Raw genomic sequence first — 27,399 nt, forward strand, 5'->3', positions numbered from 1 at the left:
ATTCAGTATAAGGAAAAGACATGTAACTTTTTAAGAGTTTGTTCGAAAAGCTAATGAGAAGAACTCATTGTCTAAGCTTATTCTAGATATTAAATTAGAACTATTCTAAGTTGGTGACAAACTTATGACAATGGCATGTATTGCTTTGGTTAGCTCAAAAGCTTATGTAAGCTAATGCAGTATGAGTTGAATTCACTGATACAATGAGGTTAATCTTGTTCAATCATATGTGTATAAATGTCGTCATAAGTGAAGTTATGGAAATGTTGATCAAATGGCAAGAAATGTGGGGGATGATCCATTTAGAAACAACCCTATAAGGGTATGTAGAAATGGTTTTCATTACCCATCTGGATGATATCCTATAACACTTAAATGTGGGGGTGTCTTGCATTTGTATCATAAAAGTTTGGCAATAAGGATTTTGTAATCCAATCTAACATTGCAAAAAGACGACTATGTGGAGGACACAAAGGTCGTAGTGCATATTGGAGATGTGTTTGCCTTAAATGATAAGCGTATCTTACAAAGACATATATTATAACCAGATTCAGATGGCCACTGAGGTTATAGTCTTAGAAGTTGACAATAGGCAAAATTAACTTACGAGTTAAGAACACATCATGACAACTGATTTCAAATACGCAAAGTTATTTGTTAATGTTATGGATCCAACAACCTGGGGGTTTATTAGAGATCAAGTTGTGGAATGATACTGAAGCCCATGGAAAAAGGGCATGTGAAGGACACCTAACTTAGTTTACTGGAGATCCCAAGATCTAAGTTCAATAGGACAACTAACTCATATGCCTAAAGGTGGTCACTGTGGGGGCATAAATGATATGTATATATGGTTATACATACCCCCAAAGTATAAAAGGGTGTTTAAATACGTCCTAGTCTATTCCTATAATATTCAGTGACAAAGAGTGAGGCTAAGCATAATATGTGGTAAATGATTTGGATAAATCACGATAACCACAATGCTTTTAATGATCGAAGGAGAGTCACCTATGTTAGAGAGAAGTGGGGTCGCTTCGAATGGAATTGAGGGCACAATTCCTAGAGCTCTCGCAGAACCAGGAAAGTGTTCTACGACCATTATTGGACACGACTATGAGGAGATGACCCCGCTAGGGAGAGTCTTGTGTGAAGTGTATTGTCGTCTACACAAACGGCAGACGAGTTCAAAGACATCGAGATCTACTTAGAGCCAGTGGGCTAAGTACATTTCATGAGCGAAGGTTCAAAGGGTAACACCTACCTATCGTATGCAAAACTCAACTGTCGAGGTTCCATTGGAAATTTTATGTGTTTAGAACGATCTCCATTCAAAGGGTAACACCTACCTATCGTATGGAAATTTTGGGTGTTATAGTGGCATGAAACAAAAGGGACGTCTCTAATATAACGCTAAATATGACGAAAAATGTCCTTTAAGGGGACCCGGGGTGAAGACCTTTTTCCCCGTGATGCAAATACTGTTGGAAATTTAGATAGTGTGAATGGATATTTGTAACGCCTCATATCTTCGTATTTATGTTTTGGACTCTTCGTATTCGTATTCTATTTTCGAGGCGTTATTCATAATAAGATTCGTATTTTATACTTAATTAAGATTCGCGCAAGCAATCGTTCAAATACGTATTTATACGCAAAACAGTACTGTTCAGTTTGCAATTACGCACATAACAAACATTAAGATATTAATACGTAGCGTATCTAGATGTAAACTAACTTAAATTGGCTCTTAGTAGGCCTAAGAACGTTTTTTTGATGCTACAATACGCAAACGGTTATTTGCTGGACAGCTACTGAACGTTAACGGTAAACGAGCTGACATCGTACGAAACACTGACAATGTCGAAAATTTTGATACGTTTAACTTGGTAATCAAATTTTATTATTTGTTACCGAAATTGGATCGAGAAACGGATAAAAACGACAAACGACACGTTTTTCCACGTTTTAACGAGATAACGAATGTACGCGACAAATATCAAGTATCGACGTCACTTTGCACGCTTTTAAACCTAAAACTATATTTTAATGACATTTTATGACGCTCGGGCTCGAAAACAGATCTTGGAAACATTACCGGGCCGTTTTAAATTGCAAGAACCCAATTAACGGGCCTTGGGCCCAAACCTGCCTAACCATAACTACTTAAATAAACACACACACTCCACATTCACGCACACATATCAGCTACACTGTTCACCTTCACCTTCATCTTCAAAGAAGTGGAAACCCTAGCTCAAACAACATCAACAGCCGACCCCCCCTTCCTCCCCTGCTCTCTCTCGCTCCTCCGGCGACCGGTGCCAATTCCGGCCGGCTCTCCGACGAAAGGGCACACAACAAACACCACAACCCTCCTCCTTCACTATAACACCCCCCCACTCCCGCTCGTCACTCTTCTGCAACCACTCACCCGCACCCCTCACCTCACCCTCTCTCCTCTACGATCAAAAACACAGCAGCAGCGGCGGCGATGCGTGACGTCGCGACTGGGCAGTGACGGAAGTGGTGGTGTTCAGTGGCGGCGGCGACGTGATTCTCAGCAGCGACGAAGACGGTGCCATGTTGACGATGAAGATGATGTGTTGTGACGATGTTCTGATGTTGGCGGTGACAGTGGCTCGGTAACTAGCGGCAGAGGCAGTGTTCGTGCACAACAGGTTCATTCATTTCATATTCAGCTTTGATTTGGGTTGTTTGGCTCCGACTCCGGTGTTGGTCTCACAACACAGTCGGTTCGGGTCAAAAATCTGTTTCGGGTTTTGTTTCAGATCGGTTCGGTCTAGCTCAGAATTCAGGCGTCGGTAATAGGGGTGATTATACATTCAGTTTGTTCGGGTTCTCCTATACATTCAGTTTGTTCGGGTTCTCCGGGTCAAACGCAGATTCTCAGGTCAACGGTCATACTTGTTTGGTATATTTCGATCCAATCTATACTTTTATTACTTTCGATTCAATAAATATCATGTTTAACCATGTAATTTATTATTTTAAACAAAGTTACTTGTGTTAAAATATTTACATTATGTTAGTCATGAGTTATGATTTATTTTAAGTGCCGATACATTCATAAATTATTCACACTTGGCTCATTTTACGTATATTGTTTATATCGTCGAGTTATTGTTGAATTTTGAAAATATATCGACAACTTGTGTTGTCGGGATCGTCAAAAAACAGAGGAAACTCTGCACAATTTTCGTAAAAATCCATAATTCATAAAGCGTTAAAATTATAAAACGAAGCTTAATGCATTCAATTATTTTTATAAAAATAAGTATAAATGTATATTTATTTCATTTATATTTATTTTAACAATACTCATTTAATCTCCGAATTCTCTCTAATTCTTTGCATTTGCGAGAACGAGACTCGTGTTCTTCAAGAACTGAAAGGTTACCTCAGTGTTCCATCCTTCAACTCTTCAACTCTCCACGGGACATGAAATGCGTTGCGAAACAGTGAGCATACTCGATCCCTTTTTTACACTTTATTACCTTTGGGATGCAATACATGTACTTTGAATCAAATACACATACATGCTAGAATTTTATACAAATAATCTCTATATATGCTCATACGTGTTATACTTGCAAACATACATGTTATACTTGCAATCATACGTGTTTAAATTTATATGCTTAACTTAGTTATTGCCATGGAAAAACAAACAATCTATTTAAAACATTTTTATACTTAGACTCAAACTTGTATGCTCGCCAATACTATTTGTATTGATCTATGCTTTAACATGTATTGCAGGATTTGGATGATGCAAGGAATCTAGTAGGATTGCCTAGAAACGCATTTAGATTTTAATACTTGTTGTACTTTACTTTATTTTCAAACATGTTGTATTCTGTTTCCAATACTTGTAATAATTAATTATCAACGAAATGAAATTTAATTATTTGAATACTTATTGTGCATTATTTATTTTTAAATCTTGTGGTATTCTAGTTCAAACTATGTAAAATGAAATTATTAAATGCATGACACAAAATAGCGTTATGAAGTCTCTTGCAATCTACACACTTCGTCTCATCCCGATGTTTCCGCCATCGGTTGAGGTGTGACAATATTAATTTAGTAAAATTATAATTATTTACTAGACTCTTCATATGGGTGATAAACTCTTAAGTGGAGTTTTATGTCAATTTATTAGTTTTTATTAGAGTTTATGTCTCTAATAAAATCTCTAATAAAGTGAGACTTTTAGTAGAGTTTTTATGTCAATTTATTAGTTTTTATTAGAGTTTATTTCTCTAATAAAGTGAGACTATTCTCTACCCGATGTCTCTTGTATGCAAAGTAGGTTGTGCCTAACTTGATGAAGCTAATTACAAGTAGAGAATTGAAAGTGGAATTTTTAGAAGAAAAAAAAAATAGAAGAGTTCTTGGAGATACTTGAAGACCCATGTGTTGGGTACTTAGGGAGATATGTTTTCTCTATTCAATTTCATCATCTTCATACCATTATTTCCCACAAGTTCTAACATTATAATTTTATCAGGTGTAACCTCGGGCGCGTAGCCATCTTCGGCAGTACATACTGCTTCGGCTGTTGTACTATGGGAGACAGACACTTTAGTAGAGGCGCGAAATCTGTTTTAAGGGAAGCGTGTTGAACACGTGCCTCAACCAAAATCGTCAACGTTTTAGTGTGCTCTTTGTTGCAGTCAATGAGTATTTTTCAAGACTCAAGATGATGAATACTCGAGTCTAGAATGCTATCAAATGCGCGTGAAGGACACACCAGAGATGCGGCTTGAATCAAGATTGGTATATAAAATTATATTTTATATTCTTTTTATTTAGTTATTGCAATCGGTATTGTACTATGATATTTCCTATGAGTAACGAGAGTCTCGTTATTATATATTTTGTAATTATATTTTATAAAAGGTGAACCTAGTTCCTACAAATAGTTCACGCGTGAAACAATCCCAAACACCACCGCCACTGTTTTACATCACGTGTCAAATTGATAACGCGTTAAGAATATCACGCGTGAAGAATGGAAGAATGTGAGGGAATGTGAGGGTTTATTGTTGGGTGTTGTGAGTGATTGGCATTTCCACTAAAATCCATCACCAGTGATGGAATAAAGCTCGATGACGTGACGGAACTTGATTGGAAGTTGTGAGTAAGTGATGACGATAAGTGATGACCACCCCTAACCCTAAAGCGCATAACCATTAAGAATGGTCTAAATATCTATCTTCTAACCATGTTTAACTTCTCGGTTGGTTTGACAACTTTCATACTACTAGATTGCATATTTGCTTTGATAATTTAACTTTTAAAAATAGTAATATATCCTCACTACAACATTTTTTTTCACTTTTTGCTTTGGGTGTTCAAATTTTTGACAATTTAGTTTTTAAAAAAAAATTACCAGGTTGGGAGTTGGGAATCACATTAAAATTTTAATTATTATAATGAAGCACATAATAAATATGTGTCAAAAATCAGAATATTTGTGAAAACCCACCGATAATTATTCTTAAAACAAAAGTTATACGACTTTAAAAGAACTTTATTATACATTACATATCATTTTTTTTTTTTTTTGTATATCATATTTATTTTAAAAACAGCTTCATTTTTTTTCGCTTGGAAACTCTAAAAGAGTCGGAGTTGGATGGTTTGACATAGTGTTATTTAATAGTTGAATGCTTGACTTTTATAATGCCACCCATTTACGACTTACGAAATTTTTTTATAGGCAAAAACAAAAAGAAAACAACACCGGCACACTGTAGTCACTCTTCAAAAAAAAAAATTACCGTTCAAAAAAACCGGCACCCTGTAGTCCAAGTTGTAAACTTTTGACCTTATTATATTTTATGAGTTAAGTATACGTACAAACTTTATCGTATCAAACGTATAAAAGGTATGAAAAAGAAAAAAAAACGCGGTATCATTTTCGTAGTTATTTACTCGTAGGGTAATTAGCAAAATTACTACACAAATGATCTTCTAGGGTAATTTTGTAAAATGTTCTTGCAGTGTAATTTTAAAACCTGGAGAGTAATTTTGATACACTTGTAGAGCAATTATGTTGCTCTACAAAATTACCCTACAAGATCAAAATTATCTTGCAAAATCATTTATAGAGTAATTATGATACGAGAAAAATGCAATTTGCGTCCCTGTGGTTTGTGTAGGGGTGTTCATCGAATCGAATATCGAATTTTTGAATTATTCGAATCGAATTGTTCGAATAATTTTTATTTTTCCTTGAATTCGTATTCGATTCGAATTCGATTAAAACCTATCGAATTCGATTCGAATTCGTATTCGAATAAAAAACCCAATTCGTATTCGATTCGTATTCGATTAAAATGTCGAATTCGAATAAATTCGATTTAATTCTGATTCTTTAAAACGTGTAAAAAACTATTAAAATGAAACATAAATTTTAAAACAGCCATAAAGCACGATATCACATTAAAAAGTTTCGAATAAAGTACCACAAGTCTAAAATTCAAAACGAGAAGTCGGGAATAATCACTCCATATTACAAGTTAATATTTTTATGGTTAGAAATCTATTGATAGATTTGTTACTTAGGTCTTACTTATGGGTCATGTAGTGGGTTTGGTAATGGGTAATTTTAATACTTGTAAATTTTGAAAATAATTTATAATATAGGTTAATAAAAGTTATATATGTATTATATATAAAAAATAATAAATAAAAATGTATAATTTTTATTCGAATTTCGAATCGAATCGAATTTGAAATTATAAATTCGTATTCGATTCGTATTCGATTTACTTGACTCGAATTGAATCGAATTCGAATTCGAATTCTTATAATCGAAACGAATACTTGATAATCGAATCGAATTTAAACGAATTTCGAATTTTTCGAATTCGAAACGAATCCTGAACACCCCTAGGTTTGTGTGAAACATCAACCTGAGCCCCTAAATTCATTTTTTGGTTTTTTGAGTCCCTGACCTTATGAATTCATAACACTTTGAGTCCCTCTGTCAGTGTGCCGTCAGTTTGACTGTTTGAGCCAGGGGTAAAATCGTCTTTTGGCATATGTTAATAACACTTTGGGTCCCTATGGTATGAGTGAAATATCAACCTGAGCCCCTAAATTCATTTCTTGCTTTTTTGTTAAGAAATCATTGATTTAATAATTCAAATTAACTCTTTTTTAAATAAATGCAATCTAATAATTAACTCTTTTTAAATAAATGCAATCTAATAATTAACTCTTTTTAAATAAATGCAATCTAATAATTAAATGTATACTATATATAACAAATTATTAACAAAACGTCATAACAACTTTGTAGACTTGACAGAACTTACAGACTCGATAACAAAAGACCGTAACATACAATACAGAGACAAGCAATTGTGGATCTTTACTGACGGGTGCACTTCGGAATGTAGCAGATATGAATGAATATAACCCCAGTGGTAGATATGTAATTAGCGAGCTCTGGAATTTCAAGGAAAATCGAAGAGCTACACTGGGGTTATATTCATTCATATCAATCAGTTCCTTATGTGCACCGCACCATCTTCTAGGAGGTTGTCAAGTGTTCTCGCCTTCGTAGTTGGTGTTTTGCGTATCTTTACATCCGCAGCCATTATGTACAATATTTTCACAAAAAACATCACAAACAAACCTGAACAAAGCAAAACAAATCAACCCTCTGTTTTGTCAAAGCAAAACAAACATGAGGAACCCAAAATACCCAAATAATTGATTATCATCATCATGCGGCATTCAGATTATCAAAAACTGAAACCAAAATACCCAAGTCAACAAACCTGAACAAAACAAAACAAATCAACCCTCTGTTTTTTCAAAGCAAAACAAACATGAGGAACCCAAAATACACAAATAACTGATTATCATCATCATGCGGCATTCAGATTATCAAAAACTGATTATCAAAAACTGAAACAAATCAACCCTCTGTTTTTTCACAATATAAACACATTCAAATGACCAATATAAACACATTCAAATCATCGAATCAAACCAAAAATCAATATGAGGAACACATCAATCTGAAACTGATCCGATCAATTCTGTTTAAACAGTTCTCAAACAACCAACCAAAACGATTCGAAATTTACTAAAAATCAAGGGTGTCCATTTCAAGTATCAATATTGATGTGTTCAAATAACTACACACTGATGCGCTTTATCAATTTCCATCATTTGTTTCTTCACATTTGATTCAGAAATTAAAACACACAAGTATCATAGTTTCAATAAACAACCTAGATCTGTACTCTAATTGTTTTTAATCAGCCAAATGATCACATGAGATCTGAAACTATAGAATCAAACAAAACCAAACCTCTGTTTGAAGATGAACTTGATGAAGATGATGAAGATGAAGATGAAGATGATCTGTTCGATGAAGATGATCTGTTCGATGAAGATGATCTGTTCGATGTCGATGAAGATGATGATGATGATAATCGGTGTTGGGAGTTGGGAGAGATGTTGAGAAGTGTGATGAAATCGATCTGCTATTAAGTGTAGATATTAAGGGTTAGGTTAAGGGTATAAAGGACTTTTCATAATTGTCAAACAGTCAAACTGACGGAACACTAACGGAAGGACTCAAACTGTTATGAATTCATAAGGTTAGGGGCTCAAAAAACCAAAAAATGAATTTAGGGGCTCAGGTTGATGTTTCACACAAACCACAGGGACGCAAATTGCATTTTTCTCTTATGATACTCTACAAAATTATTATACAAGATCAAAATTACCATACAATAACATTTTACAAAATTACCCTACAAGAAAATTTTACAAAATTACCCTACAAGATCATTTGTAGGGTAATTTTGATAATTACTCTACGAGTAAATAATTACGAAAATGTCATCGCGTTTTTTTATCTTTTCACCCTATTCGTACATTTTGTATGATAATAGTATTTGTATTTGATCTTTTGTCTATATTTTATAATTCCCTTACATTTCAATCACTTTTTTTTCCTTTTTTTAACTGCAAATTTGGATCACAAACAGACCATTGAAGTATCATCGTGCCATTAGCGGCAGTGGCGAAACATGAGATTTCTGACCGGGGGGCGGAAGTCACCGGACCTAAAAAGTTCTATAAAACTGGAGGATCGAAAACGTGCCCAAAAATTTTATACAAAAACTAAATACTCTCCACTACTGAGCAAAAAGTTCGGGCGCCCCTTAAAAGCTTCGCCATGACCAGCGGAACCAACCGATTATATCCATCTTCACTAGTCACATTTCACTATTTCAGTCACCTATGTATCGTTAAAATTATATCTTTTATTGATTCAGGTCACGTATTTTATTTTTTATGGTTTCACATAAGTGTATCCAAGTAGACCTCTAAATTGGATTTGATATCTAGTGAAGTCTAAGTTATCTTTATCTATGTCACGATTTAATAAGATATCTGGACAATAATTCCTCTCAGTCTCTCACTAATATTGTAAGTTCAGTAATTTTTTACAACTTATCTCGAAAATTGCACTTTTCATCCTTTATTCAAATTTTACCAGGCGGCGTCCTTTAATTATTAAGATTACACTGGTTGTCCTATACGTTTGCATATGATTACAAACAATATCCGCAGTGGCGGATCTAGAAGAAAAATTCAGGGGTATCCCAATTTTATCTACCATACATTCTAAAACGTAAATAACAAAACACGATAATAAATAAAGTTGAACAAATACCTAATAAATTTCTCCTATTTGGGCTTCTAAAGCTTGAAATCGAGCTATTACATCCCTATCTCTTACATTATCAATTGTTTCTCCTTCGACCACACAAACTTTATCAGTGTCACCATGTTCTTGGATTTTTTTTTTGAAAAAAATGCCAATAAAACCCAACGTTGTTCAGAATGTAGTTTCATTTTCCAAGTTTCAAGTCCCCTAATTTGAAAAGAAACAAAATGTAAAAATAATCAACTACATATTAACAACTAAAATTAGTAACTAAACTATAATCTAAAATCCAATTTCGTCCATTTTATGCTAGGAAAATACAATTTGCTAATAAATTCTAAAATCAAAAGTTATTAAGTGAAAAAGATATAAAAAATTATAAAGAATACATTTGCACATAAATATAAAAGAATACCTTCATGACCGAAGAAGTTGATAAACTCTAGTTTCCAATTAATAGAGATCTGATTTAATTCACATTAACTTTTCAAACCATTTACCCATATCAATGGCCAACTCATATTTTCACTTTTCTTTTTAATCTTTCAATTAAATCCTTATATTCCCAATGCAAAAACCCTCCATCTTTCTCTCTTCTTCTTTCTTTTACTTCATTGTAGTTTATAACCTCCAACATATACCTTCTCTTCTTCTTTCTTTACTTCATTATAATTTACAACTTGCAACAAACAATCACAAGCCTTTAAGGATATCCCAAACATAAAACAACATAGGTATTCAATACATAAAACAATGGAGAAACTTTTTTTTTCCTCTTCATCAAGAAAGTTGAGGGGTAGCCCGGGCAACCCCTCCCCTCCATGTAGATCCGCCCCTTGCGCTAACCCGGTTAAGTTTTTTGTTGACTCTATCCATGTGCCTCTCGCGCTGATGTAGCTGTCATAGGCTAATCAAAAGAAGGTATTTTTTAACTTAAATACCAATACTAGTACGGGTAAGTAAGGTCGTATCCGTAGAGAATTTGTGGTTAGTGTATAAAACTATTATCTAAGTCGGCGGTTTGTTGTTTGTTTGAGAAAAAACACAATTTGTCACGAAAAGTGTTATCAGAATGAGAAGAAGTAACCCCACCCGGAATCCCGATTACTAGTTTAACACAAAAACCCTTTTACTGATTCAAACACCACATAGACATGGCCTTGGAATTAATCATTTTGGTTAATTATTAGGGACGATTTTTAATAATAACTATAACAACCTAACAATTCGTTAAATTATACCAATTACCCACCAATTTACCAACCCGCTAACAATGCAAGAAATTGCCAATACACTTGATAAATGACAGATAATTCAAATATATTAAACTTTTACCAAGAAATCAACACAAGTTATGTGTAAATCCTAGCAATTGTTCATCCGGGGGAAGTCACGAGAAGTTTAGCCGCTCATGCTTGTCATTGCAGCTTCAAATGTTGAGTTGGAACGATTAAACATGAAGAAACGGGATGAATGATGAATGGGATTGTTCAAATGAAATTTTTAGGTTAGAAACATAAAATTCCGTTTCACTCCCTATCACGCCATGCGATAGACACCTAATACCCCTTCGTGTGGCGTGAAGGGGACATATGTTTCCAGAACTTATGCTACAGCTTCCGGCTTGACTCGTGTGCTCCAATTTTCTTTGTTTATGTTCGTTTCCCATTATTTAGCACCCGTTAAACCTGAAAAACCTGACACTTCATAAGTATAACAAACTGATACAAAGCAACGAGTTTAAACGACTAAAACATGTACAAAAATGTACAATTTACAATGTTTTTTCACAAACACATCATGTCACAACCCAACCGATGGCGGAAACATCGAGGTGAGACAAAAACGAGATTGCAAGAGACTTCATAACATTAAATGTGACAAGTATTTAATAAACAATATTTCTTTTCATTGCTAACACCAAGTACATTGTTCGAAACAGATTTAACAACAAGTTTGCAACAAAAAAAAGTTACAACAAGTATCGAATGACTAAACTAATAAACACGAATTAAAGTTTGGTGTGTTTCTAGTCCTTCCTACTAGATTCTTTTTCACGTGTCATGATCATCATCAATTTCCTACAATACGTATTAAAGTATATTTCAATACAAAAGTATTGGCGAGTATACAAGTTTGATTACTAGCATAAGTATGAGAGTTTAAATGAATCCACATGGCATAATTGTTATCGAGAATTAACGTATAACTAGCATGCAACTATAAATGTTAACCCAAAGATTCCCCTAGTGTAATCTTGTCGTAGCAATGACAAGACCGTTATGACTAACTTAACATGACCTCAAGAATACGGGCAGTGCGTTACTCCTATAGCGCTATACATGTTAAGGGAGGCTTGTACGAAGTTAATGACAAGTATAATGCATAAGAATAGTCTAGCATACACGAATCAAGCATAACGTATTAAGCCTGTATAATGGATTGTTTGTTTGTTAGTGATTTAAGCATAAGGTATGTGTTTGCGTGTGTTTAATAGCATACACGTATTGCACCCAAAAGTGTAAAAAGTAAAAAGCGAGTCATGTATACTCACGGTTTTGCAAAGCTTTCCGATTATCCGCAAATTGATGAGTTGTTGAGAATGGGGAAATGAGGGTGTATGGTCATTCGGAGTTTATGGAGTGGTTCGATTCGGGATTTAGAATTCAAGTATAAAAAGTATGTATACACGAAAATATATCTCGTCTAAGTACTCGTTTTGACACTAAGTTTTTATGTGATTTCATGGGTCCTAACTTGCCCGTTAGAATCATAAACGAGAAACTTAGAACAAAGATAAAATAACCTAAGTTCATAACACCTAATCACAAACCGGTTAGCATCATGAATTCGGCTATATATATATATATATATAGTATGTCTTATAATAAGTCCATCATGAATGTCATAGATAACATGTAAGTCGGGCATGGAGGTGTGAACACCTCATTGTATGATTCACCAAAGCACAAAGTTTACCAACTTAGTTGGTAAACCAAGTTGGTCATGAATGAAAGTAGAGTACAACTATTCTATTAACATACTAAGTAGCCAAATAAGAATAACTCAGGCGTGTCATACCCAACATGGCAAATGTTGGAGGCAGGGTTAATTTACTTTAGGACTAGAAAACTACTTAGTGAATATGAATAAAAACATCAAGTGAGATGGTGGAACAAGTTAGGATAGCCAAGGCTTCCAAGGTTCACATCTTTACCAAAACATAAGTCTTTCCATATGAACTATGGTAAATTTGGATGGTTTCAACACTTGTGGGTTGTCTAAACCCTTTCAAAACAGAAATTTTAGAGGGTGTTTGCACCTCTAAACTTATAAGAACCAACCATGGACTTGATTAGAGCCAAGGTAGGTACAAGATGGTAACATGTTCATAAAGATTAAATAAAAGTTCTTCCAAAACAGAAAGTTTGGGCCTCAAAATGGTGATGTTCCACTTTAGATACCATGGTAAACTTGTGGAAACACTCCTAGAGGTGTTCCAAGCTTTGTAGTTGAAGAAAAGATGAAATAATGAAGAAAAGTGAGTTTGAACTCACTTTTGGACTTGGAATAATTCTACAAAAGCTTGTAATTTCAGTAATGTGAGAGTGTAGAGGATTTTGGAAAGTGAAAATGGAAGGATGGATGCTTGTTTATATAGAGGGGAGGTAGGGTTTTGTGTTAAAGAAGGTTAAATGGTGATTGGGGAAGGGAATATTGGCCAATCCATGCACAAGTAGCAACATTCTGCGGATCGGGGAGTCTGATGGGCTGCCACAGAAAAGGACTAGGGTCTCGCACCCCAAGGCGCTACCCTGAATTCCAGCAACTTTGTTTTATTACATTTTGGCCCCTGAACTTCCTTTTGTTATCATTTTATGCTATAACTTTGTGTTTTGGCATGTTTTTAAGCACGGAACGTGTGTGTAAGTATAAATTACGTGTCATGACTGTATTTAACTGTACGTATAATAAGTGTTGCTTTGCGGATAAACAGGTCTTTAAACAGTAGAATGTTCGAATAACAAGTATGCATAAAATATGAGTTTCATTATGATGAAATTCTCGAATTATATAACTGGCAATGGAATACGAACATGATACGAATACAAGTTTCCATAAATAGAAATACAATTAAACTTTCTAAATAAGGAAAGTACAAAATGCGAAGCGTTATAGTCTCTCATACTTTAGGAAATTTCGTCCGAAAATTTATTTAAGAGGAAGACTTTAGGAAAAGGCATTTTGGTTAAAATGTTTGCCTAAAATTGTAATTTTTTAGTTTAATGTCTATGAGGAGTCTATGTATAGGCGTGTTAGAATGCATGAAAATTCTTGAGGGATGAAAAGGTAGGTTTGTAAAAGTAGTTCGTTTGACTAAGGTGATTTGAGACATCAATCGTAAGTATGAGTTAAACGTGCATGTGTGTGTATACGCAAAGTGAGTTTGACCAAGTTTGAATAACTCGATGGATGGAGTGTTTTAAGAAGAGTGTGACCTAAGAAGAAAAAGTTTTAGTGTAAAATAGAATGTATTTTGATGAAATGGGCGGCCCGCACCGTAAGGTGTAAGAAACGTTTTTTTATCGGTTCCAAAGAGTATTAGTAAAACTACACGTTTGTAGAAAAAATGTTTATCGATGAGAAAGTAGGATGGTAAATATTCACCGTTTCAAAAAGGTTTTTTTTTTTGCGATAATGGGCTGACTAGTTAAAGTTTGTGTGTAATAAAGGATGAAAGGTAGTTTTAAAGGAAAAGACATGTTGTGACTGAACTGAGCTAGCGCGAATGTTTGTTAAAAATGGATAGGACGTTTAGGCAACTTACTATAACAAGGTTTGGGTGAAACGTTAATGGAATAATTGGGAATAATCGTGGTATGAGAGTGAATGAACGATTCGGTAGATGTATGCGAGGGGAAAGAATGGTATGGTTATCAGATAAAAAGCGAATATGAAGCGTTCGAGAGATGCTAGTGATAGTTGTAGCCGTTACGGCTAACGATTTTGAGGATGAGGTTTTGTCATGGATAATCGGGTATCATGCGTTTCGCAGTGCGTTTGGGTTTAACCGAGGAAAGGATCATGAGTTACTAAAGTTTGTTTGATCGCATTTAATAAGGTCCGGGAAAACACCGAATTTCGCATGGCACGTTTTACAAAAGTTTGGTAACATAGTAGGAACACTTATATATAGGAAGTACCAACGACGTATCCACCATGTTGCAACCATGTTACGTCTGTTTCGCTATTCGGTGTCATGTTACGTTCCATGTTTACGATACACAGTAGAACACACTATAGTTTTCATGTGCCTACCACTATAATGCCGTATGCACCCGCGATTATATTGGTCCTTGCATGATCCACATAGTTTGTACTAGCAGTGCATGGGTCAGGGTACGTTTTAACATTACAAGCAAGAATGTGTGTGTGTGATAACGTATAAGAATTAAGCATATAAGCATGACTGTATGTAAGTATGCGCGTGTCTAACGTAGGCGAACCACCCGGGTTATGCCTACATATAGGTTTCAAGTATGACTACCAAGTAGTGCGAATGTATGAATTTGAGTATTACTGATGACAAATACGTATAAGATTAGCATGTAATATAGAGCGTGTCAAAGTATAATGAGATTATGCATATATGAGTTACCATGTAGTTTTGAGTGTGTAAATACGAAGTGCAAATGATAACATGTGTAGGATTGTCATGAAATATTGGTTGCATAAATTGAAACGTGTACGATGATGTGTATAGTTTTTTAGCAAATCATTGAGTTTGTCGAACCAAAAGTAGGTCGGGTTTGTCGGGAATGGAGAATTCGATTTGTGAATGTCGAAATAATATTGAGAAAGGTATTAATTTGCTATGCATGATGTGGTTTGTAAAAAAAGGAAATGCTACTATTGTTTCAAAAATTAGGATTCGCGTATGTCGTAGTTTGTTCGATTCTATGAAATTTTCTTGCCCACGTGCTTAGATTTAAAATTGCGTGGCGTTTGGTTCGTGGAACGTTTTGGAAATGAAACTGGAATTTGTATAGGAATTAGAATATGAAGGAAATGGATTTGAAATTTGTGTAAAAGATTGTTTTTGCTATTAAAGCATAACAAGTTCCTCTTCTGTTGGTTCAGCTGGCTTTATTGAAAGTATTTTATATCGAAATAAGAAAAGTTGTGTTTCAAAAATTCCTGTGGAGAACTTTGGTTTTGAAAAGAATTTTAGCAAAATGAACTTATAGATAGTCGAACTTTGTTGGTATATGCGTGTATGTTTGTGGTTACTATGTCTAATGTATGTATTGGGAGTGAGTTTGACCGACGATTGTGATAAGTTGATTGAATGGTAGTTTGATGGTAAGGTGTTAGGCTCCGACTAAATGCTTATAGGTTCGGCTCTTTGGTGTTCGTGGCACGGTGTACGAGTAAATTACCGATCATAGATATTGGGAGTTTCTCTAGGTATGGTTTGTATTGGGTTTCTTGGGTTGTGAGTATAGGCAAGGGTTGTAAGAGATTCATTCTTGTTCTGAGGCATTGATGAATCTTCTGGCAGGAGAGCTAGTTCTAAGTTAGGATCTACTGTCGAAAATCGAAGTCTCGAGGGTGTATGGATAGGCTATTTGCATTTGTTGGTTAGGTTGACGACGGATCGATTATGTTTACCAACTGAGTGAGGTTAACGAAGCGACATCTAAAAGATTTGTACGTATGTGAGTGAAAGTTTCATTGGTTCCCTATTGGGAACAAAGTGTTTTAAGGATAATAGTATAATGTGAGTATGTTTTAGTGTTCGGTTCAAATAAAAATTTCATAGGCAAGAAATCCATTAAACCGACTAGGTTGATAGGTAATATTTTGTAAACTCAGAAAGTTGGGTAAGAAAATGTTTTAAAGCATGACTAAGAATTTTGCGTATGTGATTTACGTAAATAGATTGTAGGGTAAGTAACACGTTTGGATAAATCAATAGTACTTGAGATTCATGCGTAAGTGAAAAAAAATTGACATAATGATAAAAGGTTTAAGTATAAGTTTCAAATCAGGGGATTGTCGTTAAAGTGGTCGAGTTACGATTTAAATTTTCCATTGAGATGTGGACATCACTCCTAACTCAAGGATAAAGTTTATTCGAGAAAGGAGAATTGGTAACGATCACCGAGGTAAGGAAATCACCCCTAACTCGTTGGTGAAGTCGTTGTAAGGATTGTGACTGTAATTATTAAAGTTAAAGGTTATCAATTGCAATCTGATACAAATATAAATGACGAAAAGTGTAATACACCCTATTTTAGTCTTTTCTTGTTTTTATTTATTTTGATATGTGTAAATAAGTTGTACATTGTAAGTTTTAGTGACTTGTATAACTTTATTTTTTATTTCAAATATAGTAATTAGACAAGTTAACAAAAATATGTAATGTTTTTTTTTTAAAACATAAGTTTATTAATGTTACTTTAATAAAAAAAATAATACAAAAGTTTTAGATACGTATATATTAAATATTAATGTTCGTGTTTAGAAGTTTAATGTTTTGTTTTTATAACTTTCGATATAAATAATACGAAAATAAAAAATGTATATTGATATAAATAACTTAATTATTAAAAATGAATGTAAAAGTGGTGATGATTTGGAAATATAAGCATTGGTAAAAATGTTCGTGTGAATTATAAATGCATTTATCACCTTGCATTGATGATTTTTTAAGGTTTTGGACCGGCTAAAAGATTAATTTAAGGCTTTTAACACAAAACCAAAACTCATATAACATAACAGGCCTTTTAAAGTTTTTTTGAACTTATTACAATTACACCTTGTAAACATATAAATTGGTACAAGTTCATGATTAAGTCACAGGTAATGAGAATCTTTTATCACATCACCCATAAAATATGCTATAAAAGTTCATGATTAAGTCGCAGGTAATGAGAATTTTTTTGAACCTCACTTTGTCTGTCCAGACTTGCGTATAATTTTCAGGTTCGTGTTAGGTTGAACACAAGCCATAATTCAGCTATAAAAAAAGTATGAAATGCCAACACTTTGCAAGCATAAAATACAGATCAAAGTCAGCAACCAAACATAAAACAGACCAAAGGGAAAACCACATAAGGATTTTTCTACAAACTCATGCTACTTGTATCTCTGATTTACTTCCAAACCTAACATGAATACTTAAGTCTGCATGGCATGATAGTTCTCCAATTCCTTGTCAAGTTCATCAGCAGATTTGTCAACCGCCGCTGGCTTCCTCCCTCGACCACGCCCACGACCACCACTTTGTCCTCGCCCACGACCACGGCCCCGCCCAGCACTGCCGCCACGTCCATTCAGTGTGGCACCACCACGGCTGTTCTTTATACCACCACGGGTTCTCTGACTACAAAGCATAATGCAACAAATAAGATAAAATCAACACACATGAATTGTTTCAAACAAGCTTTATGATTAATAGAAAATAAGAAAATAACAAGTCGTGAGACATTAGGCTTCCACAAGTCAAAGTTAAATGCACGCACCCAGGTGTACGATTAAATCCACCAGCTCCTCTTCCACGAGCCACTCCAGGCCTAACAGGAGGATAAAACCATTATAGAATAGAAACCAACATGCATATGTCAATGTGTGTCGTGCACAAGCTCCGAACCGGTATGTGTGGTACATAATATATAATACGCCTATGTGTTAATGTGTTATGTAACACTTCAAACTAATAAATACATGTCAATGCAAATCATATACAAAAAAGTGGTCAGAGAAGTGGTACTAGTCACATACATCATGACAACGGTCCTCTGCCCGTTTACACCTCCAACCAAGTTCACCCGAGGTGAAAGAGGGACGTCTGACTTAGAGCCTACAATCTCAATCTTCATAGGTTTCCCATCCAATTGTACATTGTTATAACGTTTAAGCGCTTGATATGCATCGCTTCTTCTAGCAAACATTACTTCAGCTGTTCCCTGAACACAAGAATAATTTCAAAATCACACTACAATCCCCGTGATACAACCCTCCACTCATGCCATTAAAATAAAACCTTAGAATTTTAAAACACAATAAATGACTAAATTACTTACATTTGGTCGGCCACTTTTGTCGTAATGAATTGCGTATCTTTTCAGCTCCCCGATCTCAGAAAACAATTCCTAAGTTTTCAAAAAATCAATAACAAAGTAACGTCAAGATAAGGCCCAATATAACAGAACACATGAGGTCCAACCAAAAACACAATGCTAAAGTTGTACCCTTATATCTTCATTAGTCACACCACTGTCCAAGTTAGAAACATATAATTTAGCACCGTTATCCAATCCGTTTACACCTGCTGCTTTTAGGCTCTCTTCCAACAAGTCACGTTGCCATGGCAAATTCATGGGTCTGCGAAAAGACTGGTGCCAGTAGGGACGTATACATGTCAGCATAATACTATAAAGACAGAATATAAAAAAGTTCACCATTCTTCGAGTATATATCCGGAGGGTTTTCAAACTAAGAAATGAATTTAGGTTAAAATGTTAAAAAGATAACGTATCTTAACACCGACAGAAATCAAGCTATGAGTAAAGATAGTCGGGAGTTGAAGACTACACCCACTGATAAAATGTGTGCATATTTACCAGAAGAGAGCTCCAGTTCGTAAGTTCAGTGAAAGAATCTCCTTTCCAAAACTCCATAAACTAGAACGTTAATTGAAATCTCACCCATGAGAGATTCCAAATTATAGCTATAAGATGCGTCATAAACTCCCCTTCCAGACAACCATTAATCGAAACTAAAGCAACCACAACTAAATGGTAATGAACAAAGACGAGAATATGACATCCCCAAACCGTTGAGAGTTCAATCAGTTTGTAACAGAAACTAGTGAAGCCCCATCAAATAGCACTATAAAACCTCTGATTTCATCAAACAAATTATTGCAAAATCCTGAGTACAGCCCATAATCAGGATCCATGAAAGTCATAAAATGACAATACTTTGGAAGTGAAGCGAGAATGAACTTCTCCATGAACATCATACTGTCAATTACCCCTCACGTTTAAATTTGAAAAGAAGATGTTAGAAACTTATAACCACCAGAAGTTTGTGTTTTTTAAATCAGATTCTCAATCAAATGCAAAAGATGTCCATAATCGTGTGCTTGCCTTGGCAATGGTAGTGGCTGATGGCCGAGCATTCACCCTGAGTGGGCCTTTACGAGGTGGTCCTGTAGGTCCTCGCCCACGGCGGGCCCTACCTCCTCGACCCCTACCTCTCTCAGCAGTTCGCCTGCTTTTAATCATATCATCAAGTGACATATCCAACGATGCCATTGCAAATCAGACTCTGCAACCTTACTTTCAGAAATATATTTCCTGTAATTGTAAAAGAAAATTCTAGTCAATCACCAGTTCACCATGTTTTGTTTTCAATCATATCATGTGAATGGATATGTTAAAAAAAATATATTCTAATTCTACTAAAATTGTTCATAAATTTCAGCATCCTCTATGAATCATCACACTTTAGTAGATAAAAAAATTCATAACAATTGTAGTCATATGATAGCATGAATACTAGCGTACCAAATTAACGATCCCAGATTTCTAGTTTCTAGATTATTAACAAAAACAATATCACCACAACAGGACCCCCCCCCCCCCCCAAAAAAAACTTAATTGAATAACCATGTCTTAAAAGACGCTACAACTGAATAACCGAATAGATATACGCAAACAAAATAAGATTATAAAAACTACCCTACAAGAGATTGCAAACAAAACAATGCTATCGCGAACCAGACTCGGCAACCTTACTTTTAAAAATATAAATTCATGTAACTGTAAAAGCAAAACCTTACTACCAAATTATATTCTAATTCTACTGCATTTGTTAATGAATTCCAACATCATCTACGAATCATTAAACTTAAGTAGATATACAATTTTTCATACAAGTAGTGATCATAAAATAGCCTGACTATTAGTAACTAGTGTATCAAATTATAGATCCCTAATTCCGAGGTATTTTAAGAGATACAATATCACCATAACACGTTTCCCCCAAATTGGTTGAATAACCAGATCTTAAGAGAGGCCACAAGTGAATAACTGAACATATATACACACACACATATACACACCTATATACAAGTAATAACTGAAGATATATATACACACATATACAAGTGAATAGCTGAGCATGTATACACACATACAGATATATGCACAAATACTTGTGGCTCATAGATTAAGACAATTGCAACAAAAGAGATTCTATAATCTAACCTACAACAGATCGCGAAGAAAACAAAACAAATCAATTCAATCGATACGTATTATATTCATCGTTTATGATTCTGTATGCAAAAAATAGATCAATATACGAAAGCTGCTTACCTGAACGACAATATGCACGAAACAATTCAGTAAATCGATTGCAGAAAACGTAGGCAGACGAAGAGAGAAATTAGAACAAAGGGGGATAGATCTTGTAGCGATTTGTAAATATAGATTGAAGAGATCTGATTGGGGGTAGAATTAGGGTTTGATGAGAAGAGAACCAGAGGTTCGATTTGGGGGAAAAAGATGCTTTCACGAAGATATTTGAGTAATGGGGATTTGTAGGCCGAAAACCGCGTTTGAGTTGGGCCTACATTGGGCCTTAAATCCTAATAGCTGGAATTCAATTTTGGCTATTATTGGTTTGGTTCGTTATAATCTGGGCGGGCCCTGAGTATAGGCTAAGCGGGTGACGGTTTAGGGCCAAAAACTTAAAAGAGGTCCGAAAAAGTTTTAAAATTTTTCACTTATAGTTTAATTATCTGAAGATTATACTTGTGGGCAAAAGATCAAATACAAATAATCTTAACATACTAAACATACAAATTGAAGGAAAACCCAAAAAGACAAGGTGGCATTTTTGTAATTACCACCAACTATCAAAGTTACAACCAAAAATACCTAAAAAAACACAATTTTTTTTTAACATTTTTTATTAAAAAATCGCTACATTTCGTTAGCAAAAAAAAAAAAAAAAAAAAAAAAAAAAATTTTGGCTGCTACTAAAAGTAGCGATTTTTTAATAAAAAAAAAATAAAATAATTTGTGTGTTTTTTTTTATTTTTTTTAGATTTTTTTAGGTTTTTTGGGGGTTTAGTTTTTAGCATTTTAGCTTGGGTTGGGGGGGGGGGGGGTTAGGTTTTTTTTGGGGGTGGGGGGAGTGGTTAGGTTTTTTTAGGTATATTTGTAGAGTAACTTTGATAGTTATTGATAATTACAAAAATGCCACCTTGTCTTTTTGAGTTTTCCTTCAATTTGTATGTTTAGTATGTTAAGATTATTTGTACAAGAACTTTACCCTATACTTGTGATATTGCTAAAGGGAACATACAGGCCCTAAAGCTCAGTGGTAGAGCGCTAGTCTTGAAAAAAAGAGGTCTTTCAGTTCGATTCTTGTTGGGGGCTGATGAGGCAACGTTCGAGTCGACGGACCGAACCAGAAACATATAAGCATGAACTTTATGCTTCGTCCGACCAAGAAAATCTTTTGTAACTAACTCTAGGCCCACACCCATAACCGCCTGACAATGACTGGTCCGGCCATAACTACTCGGACCACGTCAGCATTCCCACAGGTATAAATACTCCACTTAAGACTCAAAAAAGGGTAATCAGTACTTTCTCTCTCTAGACTCTTCTACTCTCTCACTAACTTCACCTTGTACTTCTCCTCATACTTATTTTCACGTCCGAGCTTGGTCACAGTGAGGCTCCCCTCCTTCCTGTGACAAGGCTAACGGTGTATTCTTCTTTCTGTAATCTTATTACTTATATAGGTTGCAGACAATCATCCTGAGACTCATCCATGTCCTAGTTCGAGCTTCTAGTTCTTGAGTCTTCAGGGGCAAAATATCTATAGTCCTTAAAAAAGTTTTAATTATCGAAATTATTTTAAAAACAGATTAAGAATCAATCACTTCAAACAAGCTTTGTTACTTAAAATGACAGTATTCGAACATAGTCCCCATTTTTTTCAGTAAATACTATTGATTATTTCTTACAATACACACAAACGTACCTTGTATAAATATTATAAAGAGTAAACTTCCGTTTTGCTCCCTGTGGTTTGGTCATTTTAACGGTTTTGCTCCAATAGTTTAAAAATAGCCATTTTCCTCCCTGGTCTTTCGAGTTTGTCGCCAGTTTGCTCCCTAATCTTTCGAGTTTGTCGCCAGTTTCCTCCCTGATGGAGTTAGAGGCTGGGAGCAAAATGAAGATAAGTTTGAAAAATCAGGGAGGAAAATGGCTATTTTTAAACTATTGGAGCAAAACCGTTAAAATGACCAAACCACAGGGAGCAAAACAGAAGTTTACTCTATTATAAAAAATGCTTATTTCACAAAACATATGTAATCATATAATTAATACGTTTATCTTAACCAAACTTGGACTGTTGTCAATGGTTGGGTTAATGTTGTTTATTGGTGTGGGATTGGTGGGGGTGTGCTGGGAATAACTTGGATCGTGAAAACTGGAAAGTCGTTGCTGGTTTGAATATGGTTGTTGAATTGGACTTGAAGATTGAAGACTTGTTTTAAGTTTGTATTTTTATTTGCATTTTTATTTGTTTGTTTTGTCATGTTGAAAGGGGTAGTATGTTTAGGTGAAATCAATGTTTTAAAAATCGGTAAATACCGGCCGGTTATACCGCTATTACTAGTGTCGGATGCAAATCCAGTACGAAACATCCCGGTAAATAAGTGAAACGACATAAGATTCGTACCGGCGGTAAAATCCGGTATACCGGTTTAAACCATAATACCAGCACCGGCCCATGGTTATTTTAATTTGGGTTTTTAGTATTCCGGAGTTCCATCACATACATATACCGTCAATCAATATTCAAAACCATCATCACTTACGGTTCATCACTTCATCCACAAGATTTAACTCCATCTTCATCGGTTCATCACTCCATCTTCATTATGCTTCCAGTTCCATCTTTGTCGGCAGTTTACTTATTTCAATAAAAAATTTGGGTGTAAATAGATCCACAAGTGGGTCAAAAAGTGACAGACTTGAAGCAACTTGATGTATGTATCTCTCTCCCTCCATATGTATGTATGTCTATATGGATAAAGCAATGTTCTGTGAGAGATTGTATTTTGAAACTTGAAAGCGAAAGAGGGCATTATAATAGTTATATTATAATTTATGTCAGTTTGAAAAAAATAAAAACTGGTGAGTTTTGTCATTATAATTCATGTATGTGTCTCTATGAAATTTTAGAGTTAACTAGTTCACCCGGTTGAACCATCCGTTATAACCCGGTTCTACCACTTGAACCATTTTTAGCCCATCCCGATATGATTTAAAAACCGGTTTTTAAAACATTGGGTGAAATAATTGTCTAGATTTATTTTCTATGCTTGCTTGGACCTTTGTGGTTCCAGTCTAGGGTTGGTTATAAGACCGTGGGGTATGGTGGGGCTTGGGTTGGGGGCATGAGTTGACACGTGGAGTTGGAGCCCCCCCACCAGTGTGTGACGTGTCCGTGGGGTATGTCGGGGCTTGGGTTGGGGGCGTGGCTTAGCAGTTTATTAAAAAAAACAAAATTCAAACACCCGCTATGACATGGCGGTGGACAGCGAATAGGAGGCCGCCACTGTCACACCCACAAAATACCACATGCGGAAACACCGCAGAACGTGTGACGTACCAGGATCCTAGCCACCAATCACATTGAACTACGCCTAATATTTAAATAAAACAATCCATTCATTTCGAAATGTAAATTCAAGTCATAAGTTTAAACCAAAGTAAATATTCAGCGGAATCAAAATGTAATCAGTAATTCAATTGTTTCAAAACATGTGTTCATAGTCAATGAAGTAAGTATCCAAGAGTCTTGACCAATGATCACTCCAGCACTCCCAGATAGCAAGTCCGCATCAAGAATCTAACGACCTGCAAGCATGCAGACAAGTGTGTCAGACGATGCTGGTGAGTTCAAAGTTTTGTTAACGCGTTTCGTTGCCAGATATGTGTATAAAACAGTTAAACAATTTGATTTGATGTTGTTATTAACTCGATTACCGCAATGGCTACAAGATGTATTTGCCCAACCCCAATGTCTCTATCAAAACATTGGTCATGCGTTAAGGTAATTAGTTCACGCCCGTCCTCCCCGGTACGGTGTGAGGGTGCCAAACCTAATAGCGTTATCAACTAATAACCTCGTTGCCTCCCCGGCAACTATCGGTAGATGTAAGGGGTCTTATATGATAGAAATGAGTAATAACAAACATCCCATTAACCTGACATTCCTCCCCGCAACATTACCCAATATCCCTCCCCGGGATGCATGCTTGGAAAAGAGCAGTGAACTCACCTTGGTTTGCTCGGTTTGTATTTAATTACCCGCACACAATAAATCAATCAGATCCTACGGTATTCATGCAGGCGTAGTAAGTTTCACATTCGCAAGGTTCACGTTTAAATAAAAGTCATAGTGTGTATTCAACCAACGATCACCGAATAACACATAGTCGTCATATAACTCATTCATATCCACAGCTTACATGTATGCTTCGTAACAATGCTTAGCAGTTAAGTGTATTATGCGTAAGAATCAATTCATGTTTCCTTGATCATAGTTGACCATCATTAATGGTAAGTATATGATTTATAATAACATAAGCATTCATCAACCAAGCCATGCAATTTATGTAACCTCACATCCTACTGTTCATGTGAAGTTCCTCGGTTACCACCTAACATTATTAATAGACGGTTTAATAATCATTCGAGCTCCCTGTACATGATAGCCACATTCTGTTGTGATCCAACTATTAAGCGGCGAAACCTTAAACGATGAAACACCTTAGTGTTTCGTCGACATGGTGGATGACGAAAGGTTAGAGAGTTTCGTCGACATGCTTGTCGGTGAAACCCCCATGTTTCGTCGATGTGGGTTATGACGAGAGGCCATGTTTCGCCGAGCAACAGTTACAGGTTCAATGGTTACTTGTTTTGACAGTTTCTTAAACCCTAATCATCATCAACAGTTTCATCATAATCATCTACCAATCATACAGTTCTCAATCACCGTTAACATGCAAAAAGTGCCTTCACAATCCGTATAATCAATGATTATCATAGTCATAACAGTTATCAAATAAACATCTGATCATCAATCTATTCAAATCGTAATCATGAGAAAAACATAAGAAGATTCATCCGAATCACATAACACGATTGTCGGACGATGAACATTCGCACCTAAGATCCAAGTATTCACACATAATCATTGCAATACAACATCGACTGATCGGATAATAGATCTAAATGAACCAATAAACACTAACCTTGATACAGTCGCTAGGGTTGTTAATCCAAAGAGATGATGTTTCGAGAGAGAGTTTGCTGCTTTCGGCAAGTTTAGAGTGGGTCTAGGGTTTTCTAACTAACGTATTACGTTCAAATATAACCAAGACATGTTTGGGCCTCGTTTGGGCCGAAGCCCGTTCTGGCGAAACTACCTCGGCGACGAAACTCTAAGGTTTCGTCGAGCAAGGGTGATGACGAATCTCTAAGGTTTCGTCGAGTACAGATTGGGGTTATAGCACTAAGGTTTCGTCGGATATGCTTGTGATTTGTGTCCAGTCTAATTGTAACGCTCCGCGTTTCCATGACTTTCCTAATTTAGTAATCGAGACTTAAAAAAAATCTATTTTTAGAAGCTTGCCTCTTTCGAAAATTATAATCCATTATATCGTCGGAAACCTTTTATCTTTATTTTAATTCGTTATAAATATGGTTAATTTCTCATTGTTTAATTAATTAAATTACTTAATTTTACAATTTAAAAAGTTTACTTTTATAATTATCTAGTTAACCTCGTTAAATTTTTAAAATAAGTAAACTAACCTAGTTAATTCTGTTGTTAAGTTGGCTCTTTTAAAGATAGCTTAACCTAACCAAATTAATCAAAACACAGGGACTAAATGTGCAAATTCTGAAACTATTAAATCAGGTTACTAAATAAATAGGACTGCCCAAAACCCTAGCAGCCACAAACACACGCACATCGGTCTCTCTCTCTCTAATCCGGTGACCGGACTTGAGCTCCGGCGACCTCCCACGTCGGCGTCCTCCTTCCTTCCAGCAACCCAACCTCGCGCAGCCACTGCTCCACAGCCCTCATCTCTGCTGAACGAACAGCCGGCCACCGTTAGTGGTGGCGGCGCACGGTGAGTGAGAGAGAGAGAGAGAGACGCAGAAAGAGAGAGAGACGGCGGATGGCGGCGACGCACGGCGACGACCCGGGGAGAACAGCGACGGCGGCGGCGCTCCGGACAGTTTGTCCTCAGTTCAGTTCCAGGTTCTGTTTTGCTTTTATTCGATTCAGATTTCGATTCAGCTGGTCCAGTTTCGGTTCAGGTTAGTCTTAACTTGAGTTTTGGTTCAGGTACGACTCTTCGGTTCGGTTTCGGGTTTCGTATGACGGTTCCGCTCTCGTTTCAGTTTCAGGTTTGATTTGGGTTTGTTTCGGTTCAGTCGGGTTATAATTGTTCGGGTTAACTCGGTACAGTCGTTTCGGGTTCAAGCTCGGTTCGTTTTGGAGTCGGTGAACTTGGTCAAGACAGACAAACGGTCAAACCGGGTCGGATTTGG

The 27,399-nt window shown here is 35.7% G+C and overlaps 1 protein-coding gene and 1 long non-coding RNA gene across 3 annotated transcripts; one reads left to right on the forward strand and one right to left on the reverse strand.

Annotated features, from left to right (window-relative positions):
- Window positions 1–2,228: 2,228 nt before the first annotated feature.
- LOC110909780 lies at window positions 2,229–3,939 on the forward strand. The gene is made up of 2 exons (XR_002575617.1): window positions 2,229–2,935; window positions 3,784–3,939. It is a non-coding gene; the product is annotated as an uncharacterized LOC110909780 (long non-coding RNA).
- A 13,726-nt stretch (window positions 3,940–17,665) lies between these two features.
- LOC110911911 (THO complex subunit 4D) lies at window positions 17,666–21,319 on the reverse strand. 2 transcript variants are annotated; one of them, XM_022156564.2, is made up of 7 exons: window positions 21,121–21,319; window positions 19,888–20,097; window positions 18,988–19,131; window positions 18,820–18,888; window positions 18,518–18,702; window positions 18,259–18,309; window positions 17,666–18,119 (listed from the first exon to the last, which is right to left on the reverse strand). In XM_022156564.2, exons 2-7 carry the CDS (start codon window positions 20,053–20,055, stop codon window positions 17,915–17,917), a joined length of 822 nt encoding a protein of 273 aa, XP_022012256.1. In that variant the 5' UTR covers window positions 20,056–20,097; window positions 21,121–21,319; the 3' UTR covers window positions 17,666–17,914. The 2 variants fall into 2 exon arrangements, with proteins under 2 accessions (XP_022012256.1, XP_022012257.1); XM_022156565.2 differs by lacking the exons at window positions 19,888–20,097; window positions 21,121–21,319 and adding an exon at window positions 19,360–19,880.
- Between the last annotated feature and the right edge of the window lie 6,080 nt (window positions 21,320–27,399).

Source organism: Helianthus annuus, chromosome 15 (genome assembly GCF_002127325.2).
Source record: "Helianthus annuus cultivar XRQ/B chromosome 15, HanXRQr2.0-SUNRISE, whole genome shotgun sequence".
Taxonomy (NCBI): Eukaryota; Viridiplantae; Streptophyta; class Magnoliopsida; order Asterales; family Asteraceae; genus Helianthus; species Helianthus annuus.